At 45.2% G+C, this 17,649-nt stretch overlaps 1 protein-coding gene across 7 annotated transcripts in view; it reads right to left on the minus strand.

Annotated features, from left to right (window-relative positions):
• Positions 1 to 17,649, minus strand: part of LOC100350827 (cytidine monophosphate-N-acetylneuraminic acid hydroxylase) — a 180,213-nt gene that overhangs the window by 7,756 nt on the left and 154,808 nt on the right. For all 7 annotated transcript variants that reach the window (XR_016234261.1, XM_089333357.1, XM_089333356.1 and 4 more), the window contains 3 exons: positions 12,159 to 12,299; positions 9,849 to 10,023; positions 4,218 to 4,334 (listed from right to left, as the gene is read on the minus strand). Coding sequence is in view for 6 of the 7 variants with exons in the window: in XM_089333357.1 (XP_089189483.1) it covers positions 4,218 to 4,334; positions 9,849 to 10,023; positions 12,159 to 12,299 (433 nt within the window). In the remaining variant the exon portion in view is untranslated. The remainder of the gene's footprint in view (positions 1 to 4,217; positions 4,335 to 9,848; positions 10,024 to 12,158; positions 12,300 to 17,649) is intronic.

The raw sequence follows: 17,649 nt of genomic DNA on the forward strand, positions 1-17,649 counted from the left end.
TCCTTTTTCCATTGGTTCACCCCAGTAATGGCCGCTGTGGCCGGTGCACCGCGCTGATCCAAAGCAAGGAGCCAGGTGCTTCCTCCTGCTCTCCCATGCAGGTGCAGGGCCCAAGCACTTGGGCCATCCTCCACTGCACTCCCTGGCCACAGCAGAGAGCTGGACTGGAAGAGGGGCAACCGGGACAGAATCCGGCGCCCTGACCAGGACTAGAACCTGGTGTGCCGGCGCCGCAGGTGGAGGATTAGCCTATTGAGCCGCGGCGCCAGCAAGTCTTAACTTCTAACCCGGAAGCTGTTGAACAAAGAATTCTGTGTTAGAGACGAGATAGATGTTACTAGTCCCCAGCGGTGCCTGGGCTGAGTTTGCGACCTGCAGCTTGCTGAGCCTTGGTTTCACTGTGACAGGAGTTGAGAGGGAGAAAATGAGGTCATTTATATAAACAGCACAAAAAGGGGACACCCTGAGACTGGACACGGCTGTAACAACCCGAAGTGGTGACGTCAGAGTGGACCAAGATCTCCTCCAGTGTCAGTGTCACGCTGGCTGCCCCTGGTAAATACCCAACTCAGGCCAGTGCCGTGGCTCATTAGGCTAATCCTCCACCTGCGGCGCTGGCACACCAGGTTCTAGTCCCGGTCGGGGTGCCGGATTCTGTCCTGCTTGCTCCTCTTCCAGTCCAGTTCTCTGCTGTGGCCCGGAGTGCAGTGGCCCAAGTGATTGGGCCCTGCACCTCATGGGAGACCAGGAGGAGGCACCTGGCTCCTGGCTTCTGGCAGGATATGGACTTGTGATGCCCAGAGCAAGAGGCTCCCCATGTTGGCACTTAGGGGTCCCCTGGCCTCCTGTCTGGCTGCTCACCTTCAGACTGTGAAACATCCTGGTGACCCCCACAACAAATTCAGCCTAGCTCTTGTCCCATGCAGGCTATAGTCCTTTTAAAAGCAAAGAATTAGGCCAGCGCCGCAGCTCACTAGGCTAATCCTCCACCTGCGGCACCAGCACACCAGGTTCTAGTCCCGGCTGGGGCACCAGTTCTGTCCTGGCTGCTCCTCTTCCAGTCCAGCTCTTTGCTGTGGCCCGGGAGTGCAGTGGCCCAAGCGATTGGGCCCTGCACCCACATGGGAGACCAGGAGGAGGCACCTGGCTCCTGGCTTCTGATCGGCACAGCACGCTGGCCATAGCGGCCATTTGGGGGGTGAACCAACGGAAAAGGAAGACCTTTCTCTCTGTCTCTCTCACTGTCTAACTCTGCCTGTCAAAAAAAAAAAGTAAAGAATTAATTTTTTTTACATATATAACTCTGGAAATTTCACATGAATATCCAGACTGCCAAATGTTCTGGAAAATTCAGAACTCCACTGACTGCACATGGGGCCTGCCTTCTTCTGATCCTGCACTTGCTTCCCCCTGGATGCAGTCTCGATCCAGTTTACCCTGTTTACAAGCCTGGCCTTGGGCCACCTGTAACCCCAGCCTTCATGGAAAGCTCATAGACTTAGAGCCCTAAAGCACCTTGGGAAAAAATTTTTTATCAGTAGATCTGGATGCATGCCATAATTATCAAAAGTCACCTGCAAGGGATGATGGCTCAGCTTGGCATCCACTTTCTTTAGGTCAACGGTGCATGCCACTGGAAGCCAGGGGAACAATTGCCCGCAGGTGCCCATGGAAAATGACCAGCGACCCAGGAGTACACGCTCAGCTACACCACCACACCACAGGAGGCAGGAAGTTAGGCAGCAAGTCTCACACAGTAGGAGAGCAGGGAACGGGATGGCAGGGCAGGATGTGGAAGCAGCTGAGGCTTGCAATAACCTAGAGAAGAGCCCACCTGACTGGGGCGGAGGATGGAGCACTGTGGAACCAGCTGTCGGGCCATAAGGAGTGGGTGTGACAGAAAATGCAATTGTGAAGATGAACGGCAATGCAAAAAACAAGAGGGGGAGGCAGTAGAGAAAGTGCTGGGTAGCAAGAAGAGGGAATGTTCCAGTACAGGCACAACCTCTGTCAGCACATCTCAGCCCAGAGAACTCAAATCCCGCGAGCTCTCCATCTCTTCCTCTCCCCATCACTCTGCCTTTCCAATAAACAAAATAAGCCTTAAAAAAACAAATCAGGCACGTGGCAAGTAAGATTTATCCCAAGGTAAATTTAAATCTGCAACAGAGCTGCTTGTTTTATCTAAGAGATACATGTTGCAAAACTGTGAAAAAGTGATCTTTTTTGAGTTAAATCCATGTTTTAACATTTGAGAGGTTGAGTCCGAGAGAGAGAAAGGGCACTCCTTCTCATTGGTTCACTCCCCAAATGCCCCCAACAGCTGGGCTGGGCCGAGCTAAAGCTGGGAGTGTGGAACGCAATCGAGGTCTTCCATGTGCATGGCAGGGACCCAGGTACTTGAGCCATTCATTACCTGCCGCCTCCTACAGTCTGCGTTGGTAGGAAGCTGGAGTTAGGAGTCAGAGCTGGGACTCAATCCAGGCACTCCAGCTTGAGATATGAGTGTCTTAACTATCAGGCTAAATACCCACACCCATCCCAGGTCAATTTTATAGCCATTATTGAAAATTCTATATAGAGGATTTCTCCAAATAGCCCTTCATCCATTCACTGGTTTGGAAAACATCTACCAACACTTTATCATGTGTAAACTGTGCGGAGGTCAAGGCTCACTGGCCCCTTCCCAGTACCACATGGGGTAAGTGACTGCACCTTTTTTTTCATCTACACGTAAGATGGGGAAGACAGGAACAGCTGTTCATAGGGCTGCTGTTGGATTAAATAATCCAATATTTGCACAGTATTTAAAACCGTGGTTATCACAGGACAAGCTGGATAAGTGTTTGTTAGCCACAAATGAAACATTTGTTTTTATGGGGCTGGTATTGTAATGTAGTGGGTTAAGCCACCATCTGTGATGCCAGTATCCCATATGGGTGCTGGCTGTTGTCCTGGCTGCTCCACTTCTGAACCAGCCTGGGAAAGCAGTCAAAGATGGCCCAAGTGCTTGGGCCCCTGCCACCCACATGGGAGACCTGGATGAAGCTGCTGGCTTTGACTTGACCATTGCAGCCATCTGGGGGGGTGAACCAGGGGATGGAAGATTGATCTCTTTCTCTGTCTCTCTCTTCCCCTCTAACTCTGTCTTTTAAATAAATATTTTTAAAATCTTTCCATTTTGTTTAAAATGAATATAAGCCAATTTATTATCTATATGGTACTTCACACAGAATTCTCCTGTACATGAAAAACCAAGCATTTTAAGATCTATAGGTCAAGCAGCAGATAATTTGTTTTGCTGAAGTTTCAACATAGGATTCTCTTCAATAGTAGGTACCAAAACACCAAGCCAATTTATTAAAATGTAGCTTAAGAACAAACCTATTCCATCTATTATATTGAAGGCATTTTTAAATCTCTACAATTAGGGGATCACACTGTTAAATGGTGCATGCAATAAACTCAAGGATGGATTATATCTCCATATAACTTATCAAATGATCATTGCACTCATATAGAATTTAAATTGCAATATATGCTCACATACATTATGTCAAGAGACTAAAACAACAAATGGTAGGGTGAAAATGAGCCCAATGGAAGGGGTTGAAAAAAAAAAAGCAAGACTCGGGTTAAGTGACTGGCTCAGAGCCTTGTAGTCTGCAGCCCCTATCAGTAAGGAGGAGCACCAGTCCCAATCTTGTCGTTGTCTCCAAAGCCAGGGCTGGTTCCTTGGATCACACTGCCACAGGTGAAGGAGCTGCTCCAAACTGGAGCTCAGTGAAATACGTGTTGTTTTATGTTGATTTAATTCCCTTTACAGAGATTCCCATTGCGTTCATTCAGGGAAGGATACATCTGGCCCAAAAGGCAAAGGAAGGCAGCGATCAGGGTTTGCCGTCTAACACTTCAGGAAGAACAGGTGTTTGGAAAGGAGTAGGTGGAGAAGAGACTCTGTGAATGGTTTAAAAAGAAGTATCTCTAAACATTAGTAACAGCAATGCTTCAATATGGATCCCTTGGTTGTGACAAATGTCTAATAGTGAGATAAGATGTTAACAAGTATTCTGCACTATCCTTGCAGCATTTCTGTAAATCTAAGTGACTCTAAAATTAAAGTTTACTTATAAGGGAAGGAAGGAAGGAAAAAGGAGAGAGAAGGAGGGAAGAAAGGAGGAGGTAAAGAGGGAGGGGGGGACTCCGCCACTGCTTACTTCCTCATAGGGATGCTCCCGGCTTGGTCTTTCTTTTGGAAAGGATAAATCTAGAAAGTCAACTAAATAGTCATATCCTCCAGGCAAAGGGTTGAAGTCCTCATCTGTCTCAATCATCTGCAAATGAAAACATGGTTAAAGGAAGAAAAATATCAACCAGGTAGTCACGCATCTTTTAAAAAGATTCACAGAATCCGTAAAACTGAAATGACCTTAAAATAATTGCAATGAATTAGAAGTTAATATGAAGTCACTTCTTTCTCTCTCTCATCCCTTTCCATCCCTATCTTCAGCTCTATCTCTCAGTCTCTCTCTCTCTCCTGATATAACATTCAAAACCTACTCTTTAATATTGGCAAAATTGCTTCATACCACTAAAATCAGTGAAATTTATAGAGAAGGTTCTCATATTAAGTACTGAGACATGACCTTAAATTTTCAGGTGAAGAAAATAAAATGTGGAATGTTTCTTCCACCACCCAAAGGCATTAAAAAAGTTTATAGAATATGTATTTTTTAAAGATTTATTTATTTGAAAGGCAGAAAGAGAGGGAGAGGGAGAAGAGAGGGAGGGAGAAGGAGAGGGAGCGGGAGTGGGAGAGGAGTTCCACCCTCCGGTTCACTCCCCAAATGGCCACAACAGCCGGAGCTGGGCCAATCCAAAGCCAGGGACCTCCTCCCAGACTCCAGCATGTGTGCAGGGGACCAAGGACCTGGGCCATCTTCTGTTGCTTTCCTAGGCACATCAACAGGGAGCTGGATTGGAAGTGGAGCAGCTAGGACTTGAACTGGCACCCATATGGGATGCTGGCACTGCAGGTGGTGGCTTTACCAGCTATACCACAGCACCAGCACCTGGGATGTGTATTATTAAGAAGCTACACAGGGTGGGAGATCCAAGATGGCAGGATAGGGTGCAGCCACACCAACTTCAGCTGCTCTGGGATGTGAAAAGAACAAAGGAAGGACTATGTTTCCTGAGGTCCAAGGGAAATTTTCAGGAAAAAAAGAAATGAAAAACAACAACAAAGACTCCATGGGACCACCAGCATCAGAGTCAGGGCAACCTGTAGGGCCAAGAACAGATCCCTGTGTCCTGCCACTGTGCGACTTTCCGGGCATCAACCCAAGGACTTTGCTCACACACTCTACATGAGCCAGGGAGATTCACCTTAGCTTCTAGGGGCTAACACCTGAAGTAGCCCATTAAAAAAAAAATGCTACCACCTGGGAGATCTGAATAATGACCCCACACTATTCCCTACAAACCCAGGACTATAGCAATTCATTCTAAATTTCTCAGTGCCACTGGAATCTATCCAGTGGACAAAGGGAAGAACATGCCTGCATTCTACCTCTCTGGACTCATTCCCTCCAGAGTAAAATCTCCTGTAGACCTGTAGGCACCCTGTGGGACTAGAACAGGCTTCAGTTCACATCCCCTAGTCCTAGGCCTAGGGCTGTTGGTATTAGAAGCCACAGCACCAGTTGGACTCTCCCAGCAGGACCTGATGAAGGGTCCATCTGTATCGCACAACCCTAGAGCTGGAGCAGTTGGTGCCACAAGCCCCAGCATCACTCAGGCTTGCCAGTTGAGCAAGGGAGCAGCCAGCCCTGTCTCCCTCAGCACCAAGAACAAGGCCCTGGCTATCACATTTGCCAGGGAGACTGACACTTAACTCTGTGGACCAAAGATACACACCCAAGGAAACCCTTCATCTCAAAGTCACACTTCTGTCCCTACGAACTGCAGCAGACCAGTCCACTGTGTCACTTATAGACAGAGCTGACATTGATTAAGACAGAAGAAATCACTCAGAGACTACAGTCCTGGGCTCAGCTAGAACAAAAGCCAAAGCAACAAGCAAAGTGATACCCTGAATCCAAGCTAAACCATCAACTCTTTTACAATAAAACATACTCCATAAAGAAGGAGGGATGAATATACCAGATGCACAGATGTCAATGCAGGAACACAGGAGAGACGAAGAAGCAAGGCAACATGACACCTCCAAAAGAAGACAACGCCCCCAGAATTAGATCCTGAACTGAAGGAAATCTATGACAGGACACATACAGAATTCAAAGTAATGACTACAAGGAAACTCAGTGAGATGCAAGAGACTACAGATAAAGAAATGTGGAAATCAATGAGTGACATGAGTAAAAACAAGACTAAGAAGATAGAGCTCATTAAAAAGAACCAAATAGAAATTTTAGAGATGAAATTTTTAATCAGTGAAATAAAGAATACTACTGAGAGCTTTAACAGCAGAATAGTGGAGAAAAGAATTTCTGATCCCAAGGACAAGAATTTTGAAATAACCCAATCAGATAAAAATAAAGAGAAAATAATTAAAAAAAGAAAGCCTACACAAAATATTTGATTCCATTTAAAGACCAAATATTTATATTATAGGTATCCCTGAAAGATAAGAAAAGGAAAAAGGCATTGAGAACCTGATAAATAAAATACCTGAAAATTTCCCTGGTCTTGAAAGAGACATGGACATCCAGATACAAGAAGCCCAAAGAACTCCAAGCAGATCAGTCAACAAAGATCTTCAAGGCATACTGCAGTCAAATTGCCAAAAGTTAAAGACAAGGAGAGAATCTTAAAGACAGTAAGAGATAGGTGTTGGGGTACATATAAAGGAAAACCAATTAGATTAATGGCAGACTTCTCAGCAGAAACTGTACAGGCTAGAAGATACTGGGATGATACATTCAAGGTCTTATAAAACACTCCCAACCAGGAATATAACATCCAGTGAAGGTATCCTTTAGAAGTGATGGAGAAGGGCTGGTGCTGTAGTGTAACAGGTAAGACCACCACCTGTGAAGCCAGCATCCCATGTGAGTGCCAGTTCGAGCCCCAGCTGCTCCACTTCTGATCCAACTCCCTGCTGATGTGCCTGGGAGGGAAGTGGTGGACGGCCCGAGTGCTTGGACTCCTGTGCCATGTGGGGAGACGCAAAGGAGGCTCCTGGCTTTGGTCTGACCCATCCCTGGCCATTGCAGCCATTTGGGAAATGAACCAGCAGATGGAAGATCTCTATCTCTGTAACTCTTTCAAATACTTACAATAAATCTTTGAAAGAAAAAAAGTGAAGGAGAAATAAAGTATTTTCCAGATAAACAAAAACAGAGAATTTACTACCACCTGAGCAGCCTTACAAGTAATTCTGAAGGGTGTCCTGCATTAAGAAGTAAACATGGGGGGCCCGCACTGTGGCACATCTGGTTAAGCCTCCACCTGCTGTGCCAGCATTCTGTATGGGTGCCAGTTCAAAGTCCCACTTATGCACAGTTGGTGGGTTGTAAATTAGCACAGTCACTGCAGAAAACAGTGTAGAAATTTCTTTACAAACTAGAAATAGACTTGCCCTGTGATCCAGCAATCCCACTCCTGGGTATAAACCCAAAAGACATTATACATTGTATTAATACATTGCAGCAGCATCAAGTTTATAGAAGTAATGTTTACAGTAACTACACTCTGGAATCAATCAGGCTACGATGAATGGATAGAGGAAATGTGTATAGACACACAATGGATTATTATTCAGCTATAAAAAAGAAATTCTACCATTGCAGCAAAGTGGATGCAACTGGAGGACATCATGTGGGGTGAAATAAATCGGACCCACATAGACAAATACATGTTTTCCCTTATGTGTGGGAGCTAAAATTTAAAAAAACAAAACAAAACAAAACAAAAGAAATGTCTGTGTGTATCAGTACTGCTCCAAATACAGTTTTGTAAATCTTTGTCTTACACCTTTGTCAATGGTTAAGAATATTATACTACTATACTTTTCATGATTGATGATTCCTTTAAAATTTACTGTATATGGGTGAAAGGGTCATTTTTCCATTCCATTATTGTTTATAGCTGCTGTCTATATTTCAACTAAACTAGCATTGTTTTACTTGCTATATGTCTTATTTGGTGAAATATTAAGCCTTTCTACTCTAAATTTAAAATGTTATCTCAAAAGCTAAAAAAATGAAAAAGGAAGGAGGGTGGGAGGGAGGAAGAGAATATGTTTATGTTCTTAGAATCATATCTACAAACCACATCGAATCTGTTAAAAACAATTAAAATTTAAAAATTAAAATTAAAAACTATGCAGATTTAAAAATGCTTTACCTCAAAATCTTTTACTTCCATTTTCCATGAACTTTCTGAAATGCTACCATTTAGCAGCTAAATATGGTTTCATTGAAAATTCCAGAAGTTTTTCTCATTTTCCTACTAATTGTCTACCTGAAAATGTAGTATAGACCAGTATTTCCCAGGTCTTTGGATTTCAAAGACCATTTCCTAAAAAATATCTGGGAGTTAATATAGGGACCAACATTTAATTTAACTAAACAAAGACTGTAAAAAAAAATCTGGAGTTGACGCTGTGATGTAGTGGGTAAAGCCACCACTTGCAGTGCCAGCACCCACTGCTCTACTTCCAATCCAGCTCTCTGCTGTGGCCTGAGAAAGCAGTAGAGGATGGCCCACGCCCTTGGGTCCCTGCACCCATGTGGGAGATCCAGAGAAAGCTCCTGGCTTCTGGTTTTGGAAAGACTCAGCTGTGGCCATGTGGCCATCTGGGGAGTGAGCCAGTGGATGGAAGATCTCTCTGTCTCTCTGCTTTGCCTTCTCTCTGTGTAATTCTTTCAAATAAATAAATAAATATTTAAAAAATTCTTACATCTTCTATGCTTTTATTTCACTAGAAGAATGCTTCAATGCCTCAAAAATAGGAGAAATCTAATCCTGGACTAATAATGCATCCCAAGAAAAGAGAGTGGATCCCTTTGTCCCAACACACCTACCCTCACTCATACTTATTTTATTATTGACCAGCAAAAATTTTATCACAGACTGGCACTGACCCACAGGAAGATTTTGGGTATCACTGCTTCTGAGAGTGGCGTGTGTTGCCTGGATTAACGCTCAGGGGTTGGAAGGTTAACTTGGAGAGGGTTTCTCTCCCAAGGGTGCCAGCACTCAGGGCGTGTGTGTCCATTCTTGATCATCCCTAAACCCTGCTTCTCCTATGCATCCTCAGGCCTTTGAGGTGCGTAAGCAGGGCTGGCTGGTCCCCTACCAACTCTGTAGTTACAACTGGCCCAGGTCAGACCCCGTCTTTTCTCGCATTCCCTGTGTTTGTATTTACTTTGCTTTTGATGTGCCTCCAGGGTTGAAGTTCAGATTATAACTGAACTCTCTCAGCTCGTGGCTCTGTGAATATGTGTTGGGGCTGGTTTATGCTCCTGATCCAGGCCTGCCTCTTGGTTTAAGCACCTCAGTCCTATCGCTGAAGATACGGGCACCTGCTTCTATAGATAGATCCCACCTTCCAGCCCTGCTGTTTAAATAGCCATTCTGGCCGCACCCACAAATCCACGCCAACAGAAGAGGTGCTAGCAGATAAAAGAAACCCTAGGAGAAAACTTGTGCTGGATTTCAAGTTAGTCCCTAAATTTTCAAGGAGGGATCATTGATCCCATTGTCAAATACAATCTCTTAGGCACTTGGAAGGCTTAATGAATACTTATGGGGAAAAAAAGAGGTTTTCACATGTTTCCATAATACAAGACAGTAAAACCAAGTAATATGTAATAACATACCCTGATCACCAGGTTATAATCCTTAAAGCCAGCCCAAGTGAAGTATTCTTTTATCCAGGACGAATGAAGAAAGATTTCATCTTCTATAGCAGCATTCAAGATGTTCAAATATGGTCCAAAGTCCCAGGAATCCTTGTAGATTTTTGTCCCCTCTGGAGGCTCGGTGATGCCTTTGCTTAAAGACACAGATGAGAGAACAGGAAAGAGGGAAGTAACACAATATGAAGGCACTCTCTAGCATTTAAATGGCAAAAGCCAACCAGACTAGTGGCTTTGATGCTGCTCAAATGACTCCCAGGGTCCCAGGGAAAAGTCTCAGCACCACCCCCTTAGTCTAAACCAGAGATGCACCTGCTAGTGATCTAGTGTGAGGAGTTGCACAGACAGACTTCTTTCAAAGGGCAAAGTTCAGGTCTGGGGGAAAAAAACTTCAGTACTACTTATGTGGATGCTGTGGGTCCAACTAACTCACTCATGGGAATGTTGAATAGATCTGGTCCCACTAGACTCTATGGGTATCTGCACACCCCTGCCCCACCACCTTTAGTTGGAAACAGAAACCAGCACTAAGCAGGAGCTTAATAAACACTTGTTGAATATGTGAATGACTTTAGCCTCTCTTTGAAATAGAAATTTTAGTCTTTCACACATGTTGGTTTTACTTGTACTGATCAAGACTCAACTGAAAGATACAGGCCATTTTTCCTTTGTACCCAGATAGCAATCCGGGCAATGAAGTTCTCTAGCAATCCTAGAGTTCTGTTCATCTATGTGAAGTTAGAATCACTGCACGCAACACAGAATCTTGAGTCTTGGGCATGGAATAGGATGTGATGTATATTAATAAGTTATCCATGTGGCCCAAGTGCTCAGGCCCCTGCATCTGCATGGGAGACCCAGAAGAAGCTCCTGGCTTCAGATGGGCCCTGCCCTGGCTGTTGTGGCCATCTGGGGAATGAACTAGCAGGTGGAAGAACTTTTTCTCTGTCTCTGTCTCCCCCATTTTATCTCTCAAATAAATAAACATAAAAAAAAAAAAACGAAGTTATCTACAGAGCAAGTGTTGTGGTGGAGCATGCTAAGCTGCCACCTGCAACACTGGCACCCCGCATGGGCACCGCTCCAGTCCCCGCTCTTCTTCTTCTTCTTCTTCTTCTTCTTCTTCTTCTTTTTCTTCTTCTTCTTCTTCTTCTTTTGACAGGCAGAGTGGACAGTGAGAGAGAGAGACAGAGAGAAAGGTCTTCCTTTTTGCCGTTGGTTCACCCTCCAATGGCCACCATGGTTGGCGCGCTGCGGCCGGCGCACCGCGCTGATCCAATGGCAGGAGCCAGGTACTTATCCTGGTCTCCCATGGGGTGCAGGGCCCAAGCACTTGGGCCATCCTCCACTGCACTCCCGGGCCACAGCAGAGAGCTGGCCTGGAAGAGGGGCAACCGGGACAGAATTCAGCGCCCCAACCGGGACTAGAACCCGGTGTGCCGGCGCCGCAAGGCGGAGGATTAGCCTACTGAGCTGCGGCGCCGGCCCCGGCTGTTCTACTTCTGATCCAGCTCCCTGTTGCTGCACCTGGGAAGCACTGGGGGATCCCCAAGTGCCTGGGCTCCTGAAGTCACGTGGAGAACCCGAAGACTGTCCAGGCTCCTGGCTTTGGCCTGGCCCAGCCCTGGTCGTTGGAGCCATCTGGGGAGTGAACCAGTGGATGGAAGATCTATCTCTCTCTTTCTGACCCCCCTCATCTCTGTAATTCTGCCCCTTTCAAATAAATAAACAAACCCTAAAAGAAAAAAAGAAGTGAACTAGTGACCTATAAGTGCCAGCATTGTGGTGCAGTGGGTAAAGCCACCACCTACAATGCCCACCAGTTGGATTCCCGGCCACTCCACTTCCAACCCACCTCCCTGCTAATGTGCCTGGGAAAGCAGTGGAAGATGACCCAGGTGTTTGGGCTCCTATTTGCATGTGGTAGACCTGGATGAAGTTCCAGGATCCTGGATTCAGCCTGGTCCAACCCCGGCTGTTGTGAACATTGGAGGAGTGAACCAGTGGATGGAAGTGCTCTGTCTCTCCCTCTCTAACTATGCCTTTCAAATAATTCAAAATAAATCTTAAACAAAAATAAGACCCTTTCCCCCTAACTCCTAATTCAGGAAAAAATAGAAGTTATCTATAGATCTTATTGTATATGAGCTAGTCAACAAAAACTACCACAAAATAGGGAGCTATTGAGATGCCAAGAAATGTCCTTTACTTTCTCCTACCATTGGAAAAACTCAAAAGCATTATCGCCCTCTATAAACATTCAAGGCAAACCTGTCTGTTGGGTCCTTTAGTACCCTCCCCAGGTCAAGGACGGCGCCAGGTCGTGGGGTCCACGTCACCACATCAGACTTTTTCTTGATGAGATTGTTCAGTTCATTTGGGTCGTTTTTGATGTTTGTTTCCTTAATGTACCTGAGAAACAAGAGTATCTCCACATAAGAAAGCTTGCTCTCAGATGCATGGTCTGATTAGTACAATGACAGAACTTCTCTGTTTTCTCTACTTTCCCATTTCCCCATCCCCCTGTACTCTCTCCACAGAAAAATTAGGGCTACACTTGGGCTAATGATCCTAGTGGAGGAATTATTGGTCAAAGAAGTCATGATTATATTTCATTTTTAAGTATAAACACATGATATTGGGAGCTGAATTTGTATATCTAAGCCTATAATAAACAGGCAGGAAGTACGCATTCTTGTGTTTAACATTAATTAAATATATTGACTGATTTTTTATATATGTTATGCTAAGTGCTTAATATGAACTATTTGATTTTTCTCTTCACAGTGCCCCCAGAGACAACTACTATTATTATGCTCCTTTTACAGAGAAAGAAACTAAGACTAAGAGCGATCAGTGACTTGCCTGTGGCCAGTCCTGCTCCAGTTCTCAGGACACAGGAAGCCAGAGGCTTGGCCTGCTGGGAGCCGCAAGGAGGGACCTCTCTCCCTCTTTGGGAACAAACACTGAGACGATTTTGCATTCAAACCCATTAATCATCCACCTGCTAAAAGCACGCATGCACACACACACTCAGTTATAACCCATCCTGAGTTTTTAATTGCACTATTGATCAGAGCTGGCTACCTCCCAAACCCAATTCCAAAGCAGTCTTTCTCAAAAGCTGTAACTCTCTGGTTTCAATATCACACTGGAAGGCTTGGGTGGTGGAATAGGAGAGAAAAATGGAGAACCAGAGAAAGAATTTGCTACTGAGATTCACCTGCTATGGGTTGTCTACACAGACAGTGCTGCTAAAGGGAACATTAGTCTCTTGAGCTACAACGTGGTGAGACTTGATATTTTTAGCAAGTTAGACACAGAAAACACAATGCCAGCATTTGTATTCCTACAGCATGAAGGTAACTTACTATCTTATCTTAGGACTAGTTTCCAGGTGCTAATGAGGACATCTCCCTGCACCCACAGATACCATCAGCTCATCCCTTCCTGCCTGTACTGCAGTCTTTAAAACTTGCCACCCCTTTGTCCTGTCTTCTTGCTACCTTTAGTCTTAAAATGCTTCACTAACTGGTCTCCGTGCCTTGATCTCCCCTTACAAATCCCACTATTATCCATTACTCTTCCTGAATCCAATGTGTTGTTCACAAAGTTCCATCATCACTCCTTAATGCCTCCCTTTGCCTCTAAAAGCATAATGAAACCACTATCTGGATGGCATCCTCTCAGAGGCCCTGTAGGTGCCGAGAGCAACACCTGCCAGTGATTAGAGAATGTGGCTTTTAATGACTGCGAATGGCAGCATCTCCTTACATGATCAAGGGACCTACCTGGCACCTCCACTTTTTTTTTAAAGATTGATTTAAAAGGCACCCCACCCAGGAGCACCATCCAGTTCTCCCACCCACATGGGTGGCAGGGACCCAAGCACTTGAGCCATCTTCCGCAGCCTTACCTAGAGCATTAGCAGGAAGCTGGATCGGAAGCAGGGTGCCTGAGAACCAAGTGGGTACTCCAGTATAGGATGCCAGTGTCACCACAGTGGCTTCACCCACTGCCCTGCAATGCCAGCCCCCTCGCACTTCCAAGTCCTTGCAGTCCAGTGTACTGCACATTTCTCCAGTCTAGATTCTCGCTCTCCACCCCAGTCATCCCTTCCTAGGTTATCTTGATGACGTGCACACTGCCAGGATCAACACCCTCTTTTCCCTCCCACTGCACAAACACTTCAGCCTCCCTGGGGCATATCTGCCTACACCCCCTTTCCTCACCAGGCTCTTTATCAGCCTGCTTGCTTCCCTTCAGGACCAAACTCAGTCACGTGACCTCCTCCACATCTGCCCTGTGCCCCCATGCGAGTCTTTATGTCCTTGTCAGTCCCTGCTCATTCACAGCCTCAGCCCCATTCGCAGCCCCTTGCCCACGCTAACACTGTTTTGTGTTACACTCGTCTTCCAGGGGACCTCAACTCTGAGGACAACCATTTCATTCCAGGGCCCCAGGGCTCAGCACAGCAACACTGGGTGAACCATAAATGAAGGAGTAATGAGCAGCACGGATGGACAAAAGTTTTTAACCTTAGGCCAATCTTTCTGACACAACTTGGAAGCTAGAGACAGCTAGATAACGTGAACAGAGAGAGCCCCAGGAAGCAGCCACACGGAACAAGTACACACAGTGTAGCCATCTTGTGGCAGAGCCGAGAACCTCAGAGGGACAGGACGCGACAGTCTAGAGAAATCAGGTAATTGGTCGCAATAAATCGTGCTTGAGCCAGAACCTACATTCCCTGTGCACTGCCCTGCCTTCTGTGCTTCTCTCCATAATTAGCAGAACTCATGGGCTTTTGTCACGGAAATTGACCTCAAGGACTGGGTTCTTTATGGCTCAATACATTCAGAGGGGCTTAGTCATGGTTTTGACGTGTTCCCTGCCTGCGCTTCGGCAGTTCCTGCCCTGTGTTCACAAAACATTTCCAGTGACTGCATCTTCCAGGGGCTGTTTGTGAAGCTGGTGGCACTTGCTCAGAACATTATAGAAGGAGGGCTGAGTTACTGTATTTGCTTAGGATCAAATAAATTCTATATGTAATTAGCAGAACCTCATAAAAGTGCAGGTTAAATATCTAAGATTATAACATTTGAAATGCTAAAATACTGCTTCAAATATTTTTTTAAAGATTTATTTATTTGAAAGAGTTACACAGAGAGAGTTACACAGAGAGAGGTCTTCCATCCACTGGTTCACTCCCTAGTTGATCACATGGCCGGAGCTGCGCCACTCCAAAGCCAGGAGCCAGGAACCTCCTCCAGGTCTCCCACATGGGTGCAGGGGCCCAAGGACTTGAGCCATCTTCTACTGCTTTCCCAGGCAACAGCAGAGAGCTGGATCAGAAGTGGAGCAGCTGGGACTCGAACCAGTGCCCATATAGGATGCTGGCACTGCAGGCAGCAGCTTTACCTGCCACGCCACAATGCCAGCCCCTCCAAATATTATAAAATGGATACATATAGAGTATATATTGTTTCATGAGATAATTAAATCTATAAGATGTATATACAATTTAAACATACTAGCTTTAACTACCATGGCCTTAAGGTGCTTAAGAATAAGTCTGGGGGCCGGCACTGGAGCGTAGTGGTTTTTTTTGTGTAAAGCCGGTGCCCGCAGTGCTGGCATCCCATATGGGCGCTGGTTTGAGTCCCGGCTGCTCCACTTCTGATCCAACTCTCTGCTATGGCCTGGGAAAGCAGAATATGGCCCAAGTCCTTGGGCCCCTGCACCTGTGTGGGAGACCCAGAAGAAGCTCCTGGCTCCAGATTGGTGCAGCTCCAGCCATTGTGGTCATCCTGGGAGTGAATCAGCAGATGGAAGACTTCTCTACCTTTGCCTCTCTATAACTCTGCCTTTCAAATAAATAAATAAATAAAACTTTAAAAAAAAAGTCTGTCGCCTTTTTTGTTCTTCAATATTTTACTATTTTTGAGAGGGTATGGTTCCATGAGTTTTATGTATAGATGGAATGTATAGATTCATATAACCACTGCTACAGTCAGTATTCAGAACGTTCAGCACCCCCAAAACTTCCTCAGGTTCCCCACTTTGTGGTCAAATGCTCCCTCAGCCCCTAACCCCTGACAATAGCCAGTCTGCATGGTTTCTGACCAGAAATCCACTTGTTGGCTTATAACCTGTATGCAATGCATTCTTTTTATCTGGCTGATTTGAAGATTATTTTTATCTTTAGTTTTCAGTACATTTTGCGGTACTGAGGTGGCAATTTCTTTGAGTTTTCCCCATTTAGTGTCTTCTGTGCTTCTAGAATCTAAATTTATGGTACTTAAGCTTGGGAAGGGGTCAGCCATCATTTCTTCATCCCGTTTTTCCTCTGAGATTCCAACGTCATGATTATTAAACCTTTAAGTATGTGCTACACATTTATAGCTGTGTTCCTACTTTTTCTCCTCTTGTTGGTCATAAATTCAGTAATTTCTAATGATCTATCCTCAAGTTCACCTACTCTTTCCTTTTTCAATTCCATTATGAATTTGAGTTTCTCCATTACATTTTTTGTTGCGGTTTGTGTATTTTTCGGCTCTGAAATCCCCATTTGGTTCTTTGTCTCTTCTCCCTCTGCTGTGACTTTCTGCATTTGCATTCATGTCAAGAGCTTTGCCATTGGATCGTGACCAAAATCGTGGCTTCACTTCTGTCTTCCCAAGAGGTCCTCCATCCTTGTCTTCATAGGCTTCACAGCTGTTGTTTTTTCCCTTATACAACGTTGAGATTTTCCTTGTTTTGTTGAATAGTTTTAGGATTTTATCCCGGCCACTTTGAATATTATCTTATGAAACTCTGTCTGCTAAAACAAAAACCTAAACTTCCTCTCCAGGACCTCACCCAGACTCGGTCAGTTTCGGTTCATGCTGCAACTTCTTTCCACCCTGTGTGGGAGGGTCGGTCCCAGGTCAGTTCTGTTCTCACCATTTTCATGCAGAACAAAAACCAGACGGAAAACCAAAGCAGCCCAGAAGATTTCTCTTACTGATGCACAGGGCTCCCTCTCTCCAGACCAGCATCAGAAGGCTCCTCTTGGGCTCCTCCTGCCTCAGCCGCTGTGCCAGGCCAGCTTCAGGCTACCACTGAGAGCAGGCGGGCAGCCACGGGGATTCTGAAAATGGTAGTGTCACCACTGGTTCACTGCTCCTTGAATTCAGTTCTCTTTTCTTTCCCTCGTCTGCTTGCCTGCTAGCATCCGTGGTCCACAATCCTTTGGTAGTTGCTCCATGTACACTGTGCAGGGTTTTTAGCTGCCATCAGTGAGAGAGACTAGAAAGATTCACTGTGTTTGCCTTCATCGGAGCTGGAATTTGTGTTGTTCATGTTAGGATGCAGATTGCAATGCGATGGCTTATCCTTGAGAGCATGATCCGATGCCACTACCCTGACACATAGCTGAAATGCTCAATCATCTCAATGATCTTCTAGCATCTTTTTTTTTTTTAAAGTTTTTTGTTTTCCACACTTTGCCCTGAATCATTAATGTTGTACTTCAAAGCTGAAATTTATTCAGAGAAAAAAAAAGATATCTGAAAATTGTTTTTAACACGTTAGATGAATATTTAATGACTCCACTGCTAAGAAGTACAAGACCATTTTAAGCACCTGGCGCGTGGCTGGAGAGAATGTAATAAAGGAATACTTAAACTGGAGAGGCCCCTGCACAGTCACGACACAAGATAATCCACAAATGAAGTTCATCAGCTTGAGTTCGGTCCAGAAACTCATGATCCATGAAGTA

Source organism: Oryctolagus cuniculus, chromosome 5 (assembly GCF_051225735.1).
Source record: "Oryctolagus cuniculus isolate XC-2025 breed Fujian yellow rabbit chromosome 5, ASM5122573v1, whole genome shotgun sequence".
Lineage (NCBI taxonomy): Eukaryota > Metazoa > Chordata > Mammalia > Lagomorpha > Leporidae > Oryctolagus > Oryctolagus cuniculus.